This window comes from Chanodichthys erythropterus, chromosome 3, assembly GCF_024489055.1.
Source record: "Chanodichthys erythropterus isolate Z2021 chromosome 3, ASM2448905v1, whole genome shotgun sequence".
In the NCBI taxonomy this organism is placed as follows: domain Eukaryota; kingdom Metazoa; phylum Chordata; class Actinopteri; order Cypriniformes; family Xenocyprididae; genus Chanodichthys; species Chanodichthys erythropterus.
This window is the reverse complement of record NC_090223.1, coordinates 15,992,343-16,007,085: the sequence shown is the minus strand read 5'-3', so window position 1 is coordinate 16,007,085 and position 14,743 is coordinate 15,992,343. Positions and strand designations below refer to the sequence as shown.

The 14,743-nt window shown below is 36.6% G+C and overlaps 1 protein-coding gene across 1 annotated transcript; it reads right to left on the bottom strand.

Annotated features, from left to right (window-relative positions):
• Positions 1 to 57: 57 nt before the first annotated feature.
• si:ch211-106h11.3 (CCN family member 1) lies at positions 58 to 11,470 on the bottom strand. The gene is made up of 5 exons (XM_067381162.1): positions 11,293 to 11,470; positions 8,846 to 9,059; positions 7,447 to 7,851; positions 5,413 to 5,591; positions 58 to 2,083 (listed from the first exon to the last, which is right to left on the bottom strand). The coding sequence occupies exons 1-5, from the start codon at positions 11,338 to 11,340 to the stop codon at positions 1,778 to 1,780; spliced, it is 1,152 nt and encodes a 383-aa protein (XP_067237263.1). The 5' UTR covers positions 11,341 to 11,470; the 3' UTR covers positions 58 to 1,777.
• Positions 11,471 to 14,743: the final 3,273 nt, after the last annotated feature.

The following is a 14,743-nucleotide window of genomic DNA, read 5'->3' as shown; positions in this document are numbered from 1 at the left end:
CAAATGCTCACACACCTGCAGTGCGTTTTTACAAGCCAGTTTATTTGATGCATGGTGAGTGGTTGCCCTGTCTTCAGAGGTAAAACACAACTTCCTATAGAAAACCTCAAAACCAGAACCAAACACAGGCAATTTAATAGTACCAAAGTGTGCAGCGTGATGGATGGGTTTGTGAAGCATTTAAAAACATGTTGGCTAGTGTCATTTGATGATTGCATGACTCGGAGACTTTAAAAGGATGTACAAAAATACATTTATTTAAAAAAAGTAAATGGCTAAAATTAAATGAGATCGACTGCATGATGCTTGGTTTGTAATCGTCTTACAAATTTCACTTGCTAGAGTAGACGATAAAACGTTACGTTTTCGTTGACCTCAAATTGCTAAACTACGACGCATCGGAGAAATAGCTGACTAGTCACTCGTCGTTTGAATCGCGTCAATTTAACAACATTTCTGTGGGGCGAATTCACGTGATCAACTGAAATCTGCAGGGAAATATTTCGCCCTCACGAAACATGAAAATTCCTGACTGGATTTCGCCCGCGAAAATGCGCTGAACGGTAAATGTTACCTCACCTTAATAACTTATGCTAATTAATCGATTCATGAAGACAGTTAATGTCAGATATAGTTAATTTATACGAAACAACAGAAAGCCATTCAATTTAATCACTTTACATGCAGTATATTGTTGTAGTCCCTTGTGCAGTTCATACCTGACATGTAAAATGTAGAAATGTAAAAAAAAAAAAAAAAAGTTTTAGTTAAAATTTAGTTTTACTTAATTTAAGTACGTTTATGATTGGGAAACATAACTTAGCAAAAAAATATCACAATCATTCTATGACAACATGGCTTCTCACTTTCAGAAGTTTGGCTATTTGTGTCTCAAAGCCTGTTCAAACCCTTGTTCTTGAGGGCAGATGGCACAACGTCACCTCCGTCAGTTCTTGCACCAATGCCAGGCAAAAATAGAGACCGCTGCATCATAAAACACACCGACAACAGTGCCGTTTGCCATCACGTGGTAGATTAAAGACCAGACTAGAGCAGCGTTTGAGAGAACCGTCCCACCCATTACTTTCAAATTACATGTTTACATCAGATGCTGGTGTTTTAAACATATTTTTATTGCAAACCAGAGGGTTACTGGGTTTCTTTCTGCCCCCATAGAAGAGGATTGTAATTAGCCGGGAGCAGAGGAGCCGACGTTTTGACGCCAGGGAGCCGCGGCGCTTGGCAGATATCCCTCGGTGAGTTGATGGAGTCATGCGCTCACAAAATGGCTCAGCGTCGAGTCCACAAGCAGCCGAGCCAAAGCTTACAAGACTTCCCGTTGAGTTTCCCTTGTATTTGCCGGCTGTTCTTTGAACGTCAAGGCAAAGCAATCACTACAAAAGAAGTAAAGACCAGCCCTTGTGAAGCTGAGAGTCTGTCCCACCATGTTCAAGTGTCTAATCTCATCTTGTTTTTTTTCTCCAAACCTGCTTAAAGTTTCATCTAGATTGTGCAGGTGCCCCATAATGCATCACTGTTCATGGTGAGGACCAAAAAATCCATTTGTATATATTCACGACTGGGACAAGTCCCATCCTGGATCCTCACGGAAAGCACATCTACTCTAAGGCTCTTGGTACAAGGGATCGGAAACCAAAACGTCCCTTTTTTTCCATGTGGATTTGCGTTATAATGAGGCCTCGGCTTGGCGTCTACACTTCGAAACGCTACTCTATTGGATGGGGAAGGACACGGGGGCAGGTCTTCAGAGGAACCCTTAATCAATGAACTTGTGCATGTCACCATACAGCCAGCGCTGAGGTGGGAGCGCTGCGTCATTCAGGTGGCCACATTCGTCGTTGCACTTGCAGGACTGCACGAACATGACAGCCCTCTCGAAGCGCTCGCCGTCGGGACAGGCGAAGAGCACGGGGGCCGTTCGTGTGCGACGGGGAGAGCAGCATCTCCCATCCAGACACATCCCGCAGTAGTTGGGTCGATAGAGACGCGTGCTGCGACAGCCAGCGTAGCGCAGACGCAGAGGTTCGGGAGACTTCTGCGTACGAGAGCACTTCCTCCCCTTCTGTTGGACAAACACAAGGCAGTTACAGATACATCTGCACTGGAAAACAAGCATGTAGAAATGGCTTCAGTGGGTTAAGACAATGTAGAATCACGAGGAGACGTCAGATTAGCAGCGTCCACCATATTTTTGAAACACTAAGAGCCTGTCCCAGTACCCACATTTGTGGTCTTTGCACTTGACCACTTATTTACTTACATAATGTACATCCGGAGTTTGGCCAAAGTGGCTGTGAAGATTGCAAGTGTTTTAAGACATTTGTTTACTCAATGGGGCACACTTAATCACTGCCTAATTGTGGTGCTTCATTTGGAACAACCAAATTATATGTAACATCTAATTAATTTAACTTGCACTGGAAAGTTTTCCTAGACATGATGTGAAATCAGGGCACGCAAGTTCCTGATCGTGATGAATGACTGGATACACTCAGTCTCAAAGACTGCTCCAAAGTGCTATTAGAGATATAGTGTGAATTAAAGGATTAGTTCACTTCAGAATTAAAATTTCCTGATAATTTACTCACCCCCATGTCACCCAAGATGTTTGTCTTTCTTTCTTCAGTCGAAAAGGAATACTGTTTTTTGAGGGAAACATTGCAGGATTTTTCTCCATATATTGGACTTCAATGGCTACCAACCAGAGCTGCGTTTCCCAAAAGCATCGTAAGTCTAAGTTGATCAATGGTGGCAATGGAGCAACGATCAACTTAGGCTTACGATGCTTTTGGGAAACGCTACCCAGGTCCAAATTGCAGTTTCAATTGCAGTAGCTCTGTGATGTGCCACTCATTAGGTAATCACTTTAAAAAGGTCACACGTGATATAGGCGGAAGTACCGCGGTTAGGTACTCCATCATCTCATTTTGTCCTCCAACTTCAAAATCGTATGACATTGTTATGTTACTTTTTTGTAAAGGGCGTTTGACTTAAGGCCTTTGCACACTGAGTCCAAAATTTGCATGCGAAATTTTCGCACGTTACAAAAATAAATACGACCTCATGTTATGTCAATCACGTTTGTACACTGCCTCCGAAACTTTCGTCCGTCATAAAAAAATTCGAATCAAATTCGATTTTGCATTTTTCGCATCAGTGGCATGCATTTTGAGAGACGTTCTGACAATTCAGAGCCACCGTACGCGAACGCCAAAATCCCGAATGCCATCTGACAAGTTGATCCACGTCGTCTACAGCACAAAGCAGCAGCACTGTATGACAAATAAAGTGCGGAATACAAAGAGACAGAATATACAGTCAGATTGTGCCAGTAGCAAAGCATCAAACTGAGCCACTGACATCCTGAAGTAAACTTTGAAATCTCGGGATAATCACGCAGCTCCTTGATAAGGTGAACTCTCCATTCTCTCTATGCAATCTCGGGATTGGATGGACCCAATATTTCCTCTTTCTTTTTCTCTTTTTAAGAACAGAGAGGACAATTAAATTATGTTCACTGCTTGAAGACTCCATTTTGTATTGGTTTGCAAATTTTTTCACAAAGGATTCAATAATACACATCAGACTCAGTGTGCAAGGTTTCTGTGCTTGACGAATTTTTAGGATCACGAATACGAAAAAACGCATGCGAGAATTTCGGACTCAGTGTGCAAAGGCCTTTAGTCTTTGCAAGTTTGTTTTGTAAACACTGTATCTGTACTTTCACCTACGTCACACGCATGACCTTTCCAACGCGATTATGTAATGCGTGGTGCAGAGCAATGCAAGATGAGCATTTGTGGTTAAAAAGTATATACATTTTTATTATTTTTAAAAAATGACCAGTCCTTTCACTAGATAAGACCCTTCATGTAGAATGTTTTGAAGCTGCACTAAAACTGTAATTTGGACCTTCAACCCGTTGGTAGCCATCGAAGTCCACTATATGGTGAAAAATCCTGGAATGTTTTCCTCAAAAACCTTAATTTCTTTTGACTGAAGAAAGAAAGACTTAAACATCTTGGATGACATGGGGGTGAGTAAATTATCAGGAAATTTTAATTCTGAAATGAACTAATCCTTCAAGTGTACTCCGCTTTGGCATTTTTCAGACCTGGGACAGTCTTGCACACTTATGCTGCCTTCATGTGCTATCGGAAATGTCTTACTTTCCAATTCTGAATTCGTGATGACGAGCTTGCGGCTTTGTTGTAAGAAAGAACAGGAATCATGTAGGACACCAGGTTTATTCTTACCTATTTATTGGGAAAATCTTATTAAAGCCAAAGCGTCCCATTTATTGACAACCATACAAACATTCACAGCACCGTCTAGATCTGTATTTGGTCAAATACAGGCTATTTTTTTCGCTGTGTATAAAACATACAATACGCTTCAAACGATTATTAATAAATGTTAATATGCACTGCTTTAACAACTAATAAAGCATACCAGTCACAACAGCAATCGTTCTCCCCTCCGGCAATTTTAAAGTTTATTGGCATGCCCTATTTTGGGAACTTGGGTATCAGAATTTTCTCCAAGATTACCCAAGTGGTAAATATGACTTGCAAGGACATTCATGTCCAATATTTTACTAGGAAACTTGTATTTACAGTAATTGTTATAGCACATGAAGTCAGCATTCCTTCCTGTTGCATAAAACGTAAAAAAGCATCCAGTGCAAAAAGACAAAATACACTTTTGTAGATGAAAACAAGTCCTAATTTCTTATGAAATGTTGCTTCTCAGTCGGTTTGTTTACTTTAGTGCTAAAGTACTGCTAATGTGACTATTGCTGTATTTTGCTTCATTCTAATACCTTATACCTAATAATATTCAAAGACAAGCCAGGCTTTAAAAAATCCTCCAAAATAATCAAACATTTTGCTTACACACTGGAAAACTTTGCAAAAGCAACATTTCCATTGTGAGACTGTGCAAGTTACGAATACAATTACTAGTAAAAGAGGTATAACTATTGTAGGGACAACTAAAATGAAGACGGTAAACAACAGTTGAGCTTCCTTTTCTACTTTAAGCTGATGTTTATGATTTTGGTCTTCTCCTGCAAGAAGGAGCCAAAGGCCAAATAATGATTGCATGGTTTAGATTTATGGATTTATTTTAATTAATGCGTCAGTTGCTTTGTGCTGCTGGTGGACAAAGATACACTGCAAAAAAATGATTTTCTTTCAGAAAACACTTTATGTAATTTTGTGTCTCAGGTAATTGTATTTGAATATAAGAATGTTTAGATAATTGTACTGAAAAACAAGACAAAATACTTTTTTGCATTGAGAACATGTTGTTCAGAAGCTGATACTAGCTATACTGGTCTGTTTAGTAGGATCATGTGGTAAATGTGCATACAATTTCTGAGACCTTTACCTTTATAGGCACAGCCACAGAACTACATGGACGAATGTTGCAGAGTCTGGTTTCCTTCAACAGTTTGCACTGAGCGTTCTCATTGGTGACCCGAGATGACACGCCCATCCCGCAGCTGCGTGAACAAGGTGTCCAGCTTGTCGTCTGAGCAACACATTGCCGTCCGGCTTGCTTCCACACTAGGGAGAGTGAGAGAGACAGGGTAAGTTAGTACACAGGCACCATTCACCCAACAGGGAACACTGACGCACAGAGAAAGTGATTACAGAGCATGTGTGGGGCTGGTTCACAAGGATCTACTGGAAAAGAAGTGGCAGGCTGCTAAACACAAGCACTCACACAGAAGTGCATGGAGAAGAAACCGCCACAGCTCACATTGGGACTGATTGTTAATTGAACCGAAACCCAAAGGGGGGCGTTCACACAGGACACATTCTTGCACTTTGCTGCACTAATTGTTGGTTTATGTAAACATATGCTAAACAGAGGTCTTTAACGGCAGCAATGCATCTCACACTCAGAGTCAGGGTTATTAAATAGAAAAAAATAAAATAAAATAGAAAAAACTTAATTCATTTCAGTTTGTTGCCAACATTTTTTATCTTTTTTTTAGATTAATGTACTAAAATAACACCAATATTAATAAAATATCTAATAAAATAAAACTAAAACTGAAATGAGAAATAATAAAAACTATATAGACATGTTTAAAAAAAAACAAAAAAACATAAAAAATGTAAACACACACACACACAAAAAAAAATAACACGTAACAAAATTACTATTATTTTTATAATAGACAAGAAGCCACAGCAATGCATCTCACACCCTGAGCCAGGGTTTTTATTTTGAAATTAAATAAAATAATATATGATAATATTTATAATATAATATAATATAATATAATATAATATAATATAATATAATATAATATAATATAATAAAAGCATATATATGTGTTTTTAATATAAAAAAGAAAGTTTTTCTGTTTTATTTAGATTAAATTGATGTAATAAAATAAAAACAATAATAAAATTAAATTAAAACTGAAATAAGAAATATTAAAAACTATATGGACATATTTAAACAACAACAACAACAATAACCAATAAAAATGTAAACATAAAAATAACAAAATTACTAAAACTTTAAATAAAATTAAAATTAAAACAAAATGAAAAAAGTGAAAAACTATAACTATATAACTATAACTATAGTAAAAATTACTAAACTATAGTAAAAATTTTAACCAATAGAGTTCATGATACTTGATTAATCACAGTTCATTAACAAACATTTTTGTTGTACAATTTTTTTGAAATGTCTAAAAATGCATGAGGCATTTTGTAATTAAATTTAGACTAATTCACAAAAAATTCCAGAAGATAAATCTAAACACTGGATAAAGCCAGATTTAAAGTTCTTGTTTTATTTCGTTGACATATTAGAGTTAAAGGTTTTTACTGAAGGGATTTTGAATTTCTGTTTTAATCACTACATAAATAAGAAAATACTGTCAACTGACAGAAGAAAATAAATTTTTACCATATTTCAGGAATAAAATGTTATATAAAACAGTGCGAATCATAAACCCCTCAGTAAAAACCTTCAGAATAAAGATAGGAATAAAACTGTAAGTTTTAGTGTGTGTAAGTGATGCTGAACTGGAGGAAAAAACTCACAGCCTTTAAAGATATGTACTGAAATTGAAATGTACAGACACAAATAGATAAAGTGTATGGAAATAAATATTTAAATGTGTGTTTTTGGATGTTTTATTTTCCACTAGTCTAAAAAGAAGACAAGTTATGGAAGCAAAATAGCCCAAAATCACAAAATTGACCAGTGCATGGGAAAAAAAAAAAAAAAAGCAAGTTTTTTTCCTGTAGTGTTTTGTCTTAACAATTTGGCCTCTTAAATATGCCTACATTTACATGCTGATCCACACTGTTTTATGGTCTTTCTAGTGACCCTTATTGACCAAGGAATCTAGTGCTAGTTACAAAACTTGGGGACACAGAACAGCGCACTCACCTGGGAGGTGTTTTCGACTGCGTGGTTTGTCCCACATTTGCTCCACTTCTATGAGCTCGTTGCTCAGGGAGTCTTTGGGCTTGTAGGGGTACGGCTTTGGTCGGGGTTTCTTGAAGGCGTGCAGGTCAGGGAACAGGTAGGGAGGTGGCTGCGGGCGTCTGAACACGGGCGGCAGGACAGAGGACCCGTCATGACAGTCCACACTGAGGCAGCACTGGCCGGGGATTTTGACCAGCCGAGGTGCAGGACAGGACGGTGATGCCAGGGGAATGTCTGTGGGGCAAAGTGGGACGCAGCCCACCGCCCCATCAATACAGGTGCACTGGTGTTTGCAGCCTGCTCGGAAGTTTTCTCCATTTAGATACATCCGCCCATTATATTCACAAGAGCGACCTTCCAGTTTAGCTGAAAGAAGGAAAGGCAGGAGCAGAGCTCAATAGTAGGGTACTGAAAATTACAATTACATTCAATCTCTCCCCCCCCCAAAAAAGAGAATTGTTCATTGTTAGTTAGTTCACCCAAAAATGAAAATTATCCCATGATTTACTCATGGGATAATGTTTGTTAGCTTGGGTCTCAGTCAGTTGTTGTTTTCCAGTAAAAATATCTAAACACCCTTTAGATAAACAGGCATTTGTTTTGACCTCCTTCAGGGTGTTCAAGCACGAATGATTTGCATTGAATTATTATACAGCAAGAAGACAGAGTGACAGTAAGGGGTTAAACAGAGATTGACACTCTATCCTTTGCTTTTATGAGAGAGGCTCTATGTTTAGGGCCGAGTGGAATTTTGACTTGTTTACAATGTCGTTGAGCGTCAGATAGTCTTTGGGTGTGCTGAGACGCCCCCTAAAACCCCCCTTTAGTCCAACTCAAATAACTGCCTTAATATAGCAACTAGCCCAGTGCACAAAATATCCTCTGTATGTGAGGAAATGAATGTCCATGTCTTAATAAAGATAAAACCTGAAGCCGAGGGCAAGCAAACTACACCAGTCCGCTATGTAACCGAAGTTAGAATTAAATTATTCAACAATTAGTCATTACATTTATTACTCATGATAATTATTGAACGGTTCAAACATTATGTGAATGCATTCACACCTTTGAATAAATATAAACATTTTTCAATTTTTCATGTTGTGTGTGTGCGTTTATACTATATATATACATATACACACACATATATAATGTAAACAAACTTTTTATTGCGATTAATCACGATTAATCGATTTGACAGAACTAATACAGATAGATAGATGATAGTGAAAATGTTTTTAAAAATGTATAACATTTTTAAACAGTTTAGTATTAGTATTAGTTTGAATTAACACATATTGTGATTTACTTAAATGTATAAAATGTATTTCAACATTGGAGTGTTGTTTTTTTGACTCACCCCGGCAGATTCCGTGGATACTGGCCACATCGTTGCCATAGTTACACTCCAGGCCCTTGTGATGGTCGCAGGGTCTGTCGTCATGGCAGTCGTCGTTCAGCTGGGCGGCACAAACCTTACAGCAGCCGCATTTGTCGGGCACTGCGCTGACACCTGGCGGGCACACGGGCCGCTCCACCGGACACTTGCAGACCTTAGGACACCTCGCCCCAACCTGCAGACAGGACACAGACAGTCAGTGAGTTCAGACTGAGTTCAGTGCAACTGAATATGGCCACATAAAACCTCTGCAGACATCTAGTGATCGGTTCTAACTACTTTACTTTAGTAAAAAAAAATATATGAATATAATTGTGGTTAATCTGAATAAAATGCATTAGGATGGCTGACAGACAGAAATGAAATCACATCTTGTACAGTTAAGATGTTTGTTCATTTAAATGTAGAAAATGTTTGATTTCTTGTAAATTTGCATTATGTCACAATATTTTATAATGCAAATTGAATTAATTTGATAAAAAATCATAGATTTTTATAAATGTAAATTAATTTGCATAAGCTTATGGTGCTAAAATTAATTTAAATATATAAAATGTATGATTTTAATGCTAAAGCTAATGAAAATGTATTTAAATGAGTGCTGTTAAATCGATTAATGACGATTAATCGCATTTAACGCAAGTTTATATTTACATCTTAGATGTGAATAATTGCGATTAATCGATTTGGCAGCACTGATTTAAGTGTATAATTTATTTGCATTAGCATATATTGTGATAGAAACTTTTATTCAATCATATATTTTTTACATTTAAATTAATTTTCATTTAAAATGTATGATTTTTAACGCTAACACTAATGAAAATCTATTTAAATCAGTGCTGTCAAATCGATTAATTGCGATTAATCGCATCTTACATGAAAGTTTGTAATATATATATATATATATATATATACACACACACACACATACATATATACACATACTCACACATTTACACTTTTATATTAGATGTGAATAATCACGATTAATCGATTTGACTGCACTAATTTAAATCTATCATTTATTTTCATTAGTATATATTGAGATATTTATTTTAATATATAATATAATTACATTTATATTTACATTTATGAAATGTATGAATGAATAAATTTGTGTTATTTACATGTAAATTATTTGCATTAGCAGATTTAAAATGCATGATTTTATATATTGAAATATTCTAATGGAAATTTATTTAAATGTATTTGCTTTAGCATATATTGATATAAAAACTGAAATATATATTTTTAACACATTTAAATACATTTTATTAACATATTTAAATTGCATGACTTTATACATTTAAATATGCTAATGAAAGTTAATTTAAATGTATAAATAATTTGCATTAGCATACACTGTGAAATGGCTGACAGCTAGAAATTAGATCCCCTCTCGTAAAGTGAAGATGAATCGGGTTCGAAAGAGTGTTTCCCTGTCCGGGATCAACGTCATTCCAAAGGGTTTTTCTATTGAAGCCAATTTCCATTGGATCACTTCCTAAAGCGCTGCACCTGTTTCCCCGGCATCCCGATGGCTCTGTGAAATACCCAGCCGAGTTCTCTGAGAATGCCCGCTGCGCCTGGCATCTTAAAACCAGAGGAGATGAGCTCTTGAGTCACTCAGAACCCATATGTGGAGCTGAGATCAAAGCATAAGTCGGGCCCCTCCCGGATGGCCGGTTCTGGACTGCGGGGTTAATGGAGCGGGATGTGAGGCTAGATTGTTATGCTCAAGGTTATTTTGAGCTCATCTATTTCTGATCCACAGGAGCCATGAGGATGGGCCGACTCTCTCAGGTGTGCAGATCGCCCATGAGTCTCATTAAGAGGGCCAGAACTTCTGAACAGCTCCTGGTGTCATTGTGCTGCTTTCATACTCGATAAAGAGAATAAGATGTGTACAGGCAACAGCTCCAGCCTCAAAAACACATGACTAGACTAATCCAAGTCAAAATGTTTACTAATTATAATGAATCACAGACTGTGTCTTGTGTGGGACATATAAACTGCAGTTATTTTGCACTAAAATGGACTAAGGAAATAAGACAAGATCTATATAAAAATAAATGTTATAAAATAATACATAATATTAAAATAATATAAAATTATAATTATTATTATACCAGCATTATTGTGTGAATATATATATATATATATATATATATATATATATATATATATATATATATATATATATATACTTACAATATATGACAATGCAAAAATGTAATGAGTTTTCATTAGCGTAAAAATTGTCACAATATATAGTCATGCAAATTGATTTAATTTGATTAAAAAACATACATTTTAAAAATGTAATTTTTTTACTATATATATATATATATATATATATGAACTGTTGTGGTATACATTGTTTAAATTAAACTACTGTGACTTACCGACGTGCAGATGATCAGAAATACCCACAGACACATTAAATCCCCCATCTTCACAATAAACCATTCAATGTCCACGGATGATGTTTTAGTGAAACTGTAAACGTAATAAAAGAGTTCAACTCTCACAGACAAGCGTCAGTAATCCAGACAGGCGCGTTTATTCCAGCACGATATTGAGTCGGCTCTAATTCGAGAACAGAAGTTTCTAACACTTGTTTTCATACTGCAGTGAGTCTTTATACGGCTGTGCTGTGATTTCATCCGCAGTCCCGCCCTCTCGGCCAATCAGAACGCGGCTGTGCGAGTAGGCTTCTGAAGGGGCGTGGCTTAGCATCCAGGCGGGGCTATGTGAGCTGGGGGCGTGGTCAGCGATGAATGCAGTCATTCATAAAAACTACTCCATTCCAGAGAAGAGCTGCTGTCTGCTGTTTATTGACTTAAGTTTTAATAAAAATATTATGGATGCTTTAAAGTCTCTTTCACACGCACAGCTCTGTCCGCTGTGTGCTTTGTGCAGGGCAAGATAAATATACTCAGCTGTGTGATGTTTGCTGCATTAATAGAGCAGATTTCCTGCATGAAAAGACTGATGGAGAGATGGATCAGATGAATTAAACACAGTCATAGCAAAGCCTGCTGATTCATCACATTATTTCCACATACTCTTCCTCACGTTCAGTTTTATCCATTTTCAATTTGAATTTAAACACACTTTATTGGCATGATTGCGTTTACATACAATATTGCCAAAATGTTATGCACAAAACAAGTCATGACACGAAAAAAAAAAAAACAATAAAAATTAAAATAAGATGCTTAAATGGTTAAAAAAAAAAAGAATATATTTTTCCTTCTCTCAGATTGTGGAAGGGCTTAGACTAGAATTTAAAATAGACATTTTAATAGAAATAAACTGCACTAGGGTTCTGGTTTGAATGTCTGAGATATTTCAGGTCAGGTGATGTTTTCAGTCGTTTCCTCAGGAGTGGAAAAGCTCAGCATGACCAACACTCTGCACATGTAGAGAGATGGATGGAGTGATGTGGAAATAGGTGTGGGTGGAGGAATGTGAGGACCAGATCAAACAGGCTACACTCAAAAACACGTCTGTGAAAGAGAGAGAGAGAGAGAGAGAGATGGAGGGCAGAGGTTGAGCATATAAGAACCGGAGGGAAAGACTTAGCAAAATACAAACAGAAAGACAGAAAAAAACACATTCAGACTTTTGAAGGTCATTAACCGGAAATAAAGTGTCTGAAATGCTTCCGTACTGGTAGTCATCACGTAAACACCTCAAATGTGAAACGTTATTATACCATCTGATGTCATTAATACTTATGCAATAGATATTTATTATGTAAATACATTTATATTCATGCTTTATGTGCGAATCTGTACAAAAGTCTTCTACTTAAGCCAGATGTGCATTAGTTTAAGTTTTTATTTTAATTCAACTCATTATTTTTTCTACAATTTAAGTGGTTGTGGCATGAGAAATCAGATTTGCCTTGATCTTTTGACATATAAGAGGTCTTTGTACCATTAAAACATCCTGCAAGTTTCATAGCTTAAAACAGCATTTATTTAATCAAGCTCCAAAAACTGCTTGTTTTAATATTGCAGGATCTGTGACATTACAAGGGAAAATACATTTGCATATGACTGCCTCCCGACCAAGGCACTGATGAACACATCATAGGCCCCGCCTACTGATGTTCAGTTGCTTGACAGATGACAATTGCGTACACTGGATGTGAGCTTCGCATCAAAAGCAAATAGAGCCCATTATAATCACAGATGCTGTCTACACTGGATACAGTAGATGATTGTTTAGTTTACTTGAGTCTGTCGACAACAGGACAAATGGAAGAGCTGGAAACAACTGGATGGTTAATTTTAATAGCATCCATATATTCACATATCCAGTGTTGGGGAAAATTACTTTTAAAAGTAATGCATTACAATATTGCGTTACCCCTTTAAAAAGTAACTAATTGTGTTACTTAGTTACTTTTAATGGAAAGTAATGTGTTACTTTTAAGTTGTTAAGTTCTTTTCTCATCTGGGCTGTTTGTTTATTTATTTATTTATTTTTTGGCAAATGTAGAGGCCCTTTCTACAGAGCCCCGCAAATTACATGCAAGAAAAGAAAGTAAATCTTGCACACAATTTACTTTTTCAATCGCTCGATTTGCTAAATTGTGTGCATGATTATCCTACTATCCCATGTGCTGGGATCTGTACCTTTCACACCAAAAGTGAAATGAATAAGCCTCAGGCTGAAGAAAATGCAAATTCATGTCTGTACAGTAGAGAGCGCAGCTCAAACAAACAAACATCTCAGCTGTACTGCAATTCTGGATTGCAGAAGAATAGGACACAGGAGAAGTAAGGTCAACACTTTTAAAGGAACACTTTTTTTTGAAAATAGGCTCCTTTTCCAACTCCCCTAGAGTTAAACAGTTGAGTTTTACCGTTTTCGAATCCATTCAGTCGATCTCCGGGTCTGGCGGTACCACTTTTAGCATAGCTTAGCATAGTTCATTGAATCTAATTAGACCATTAGCATCTCGCTCAAAAATGACCAAAGAGTTTCAAAATTTTCCCTATTTAAAACTCGACTCTTCTGTAGTTACATGGTACAGCAGCAAAGTTCCTTTATTATTATTCCGGAAAGAGAGTAACTTTTCATTTTCTGTCGGTCTTAGTACACAATGTAACTACAGATGCTAACGGTCTAATCAGATTCAATGAACTATGCTAAGCTATGCTAAAAGTGGTACCGCCAGACCCGGAGATCGACTGAATGGATTCGAAAATGGTAAAACTCAACTGTTTAACTCTAGGGGAGTTGGAAAATGAGCCTATTTTCAAAAACAGTGGAGTGTTCCTTTAAGCAATAAAAACAAAGAAAAGAAAAACAAATGTGATGTTTATCTAAAGTCATTTTTGTTTATTAGTATTGTTGAATTGGATAATCAGAGGTCAGCACCAAAAACATTGCTTAATTAAGTGAGATAAAATGCATAAAGTATATTTCTATTATTTAACATTAATTATTGCAGGTTTGCGAAATATTCTGAGTTTGCATTTGACTTTTTATTCATTTTGAGGAATACGGAATCTGTTTTTTGTGCAAGTGAGATGGGTAAATGTGCTCACATTTAGTCTAAATCTACAATAATAACCATCATGTTTACACAGTGCACACAAAGCTTACCATCGATTTCGCTCAACATGGGAACAGGAGAGGTGTCAATAAATGAGAAAACAAAGTAACTTGCGTTTCTTACTTGAGAAAGTAACTCAGCTATTTTGTTGTATAAAAGTAATGCGTTACTTTACTAATTACTTGAAAAAGGTAATCTGATTACGTAACTCACATTACTTGTAATGCATCATCCCAAAACTCTCCATATATGTGATATATCACAACTCAAGAATGCTATGA

Bases quoted from the DNA above. Each gene is read 5' to 3' on its own strand.
- si:ch211-106h11.3 (XM_067381162.1), bottom strand. From the start codon at position 11,340: ATGGGGGATTTAATGTGTCTGTGGGTATTTCTGATCATCTGCACGTCG. The intron at 7,852-8,845 runs GTGAGTCAAAAA...TCCTTCTTTCAG, and splicing joins TATCCACGGAATCTGCCGGG to CTAAACTGGAAGGTCGCTCT. The intron at 5,592-7,446 runs GTGAGTGCGCTG...CACTCTCCCTAG, and splicing joins CAGTCGAAAACACCTCCCAG to TGTGGAAGCAAGCCGGACGG.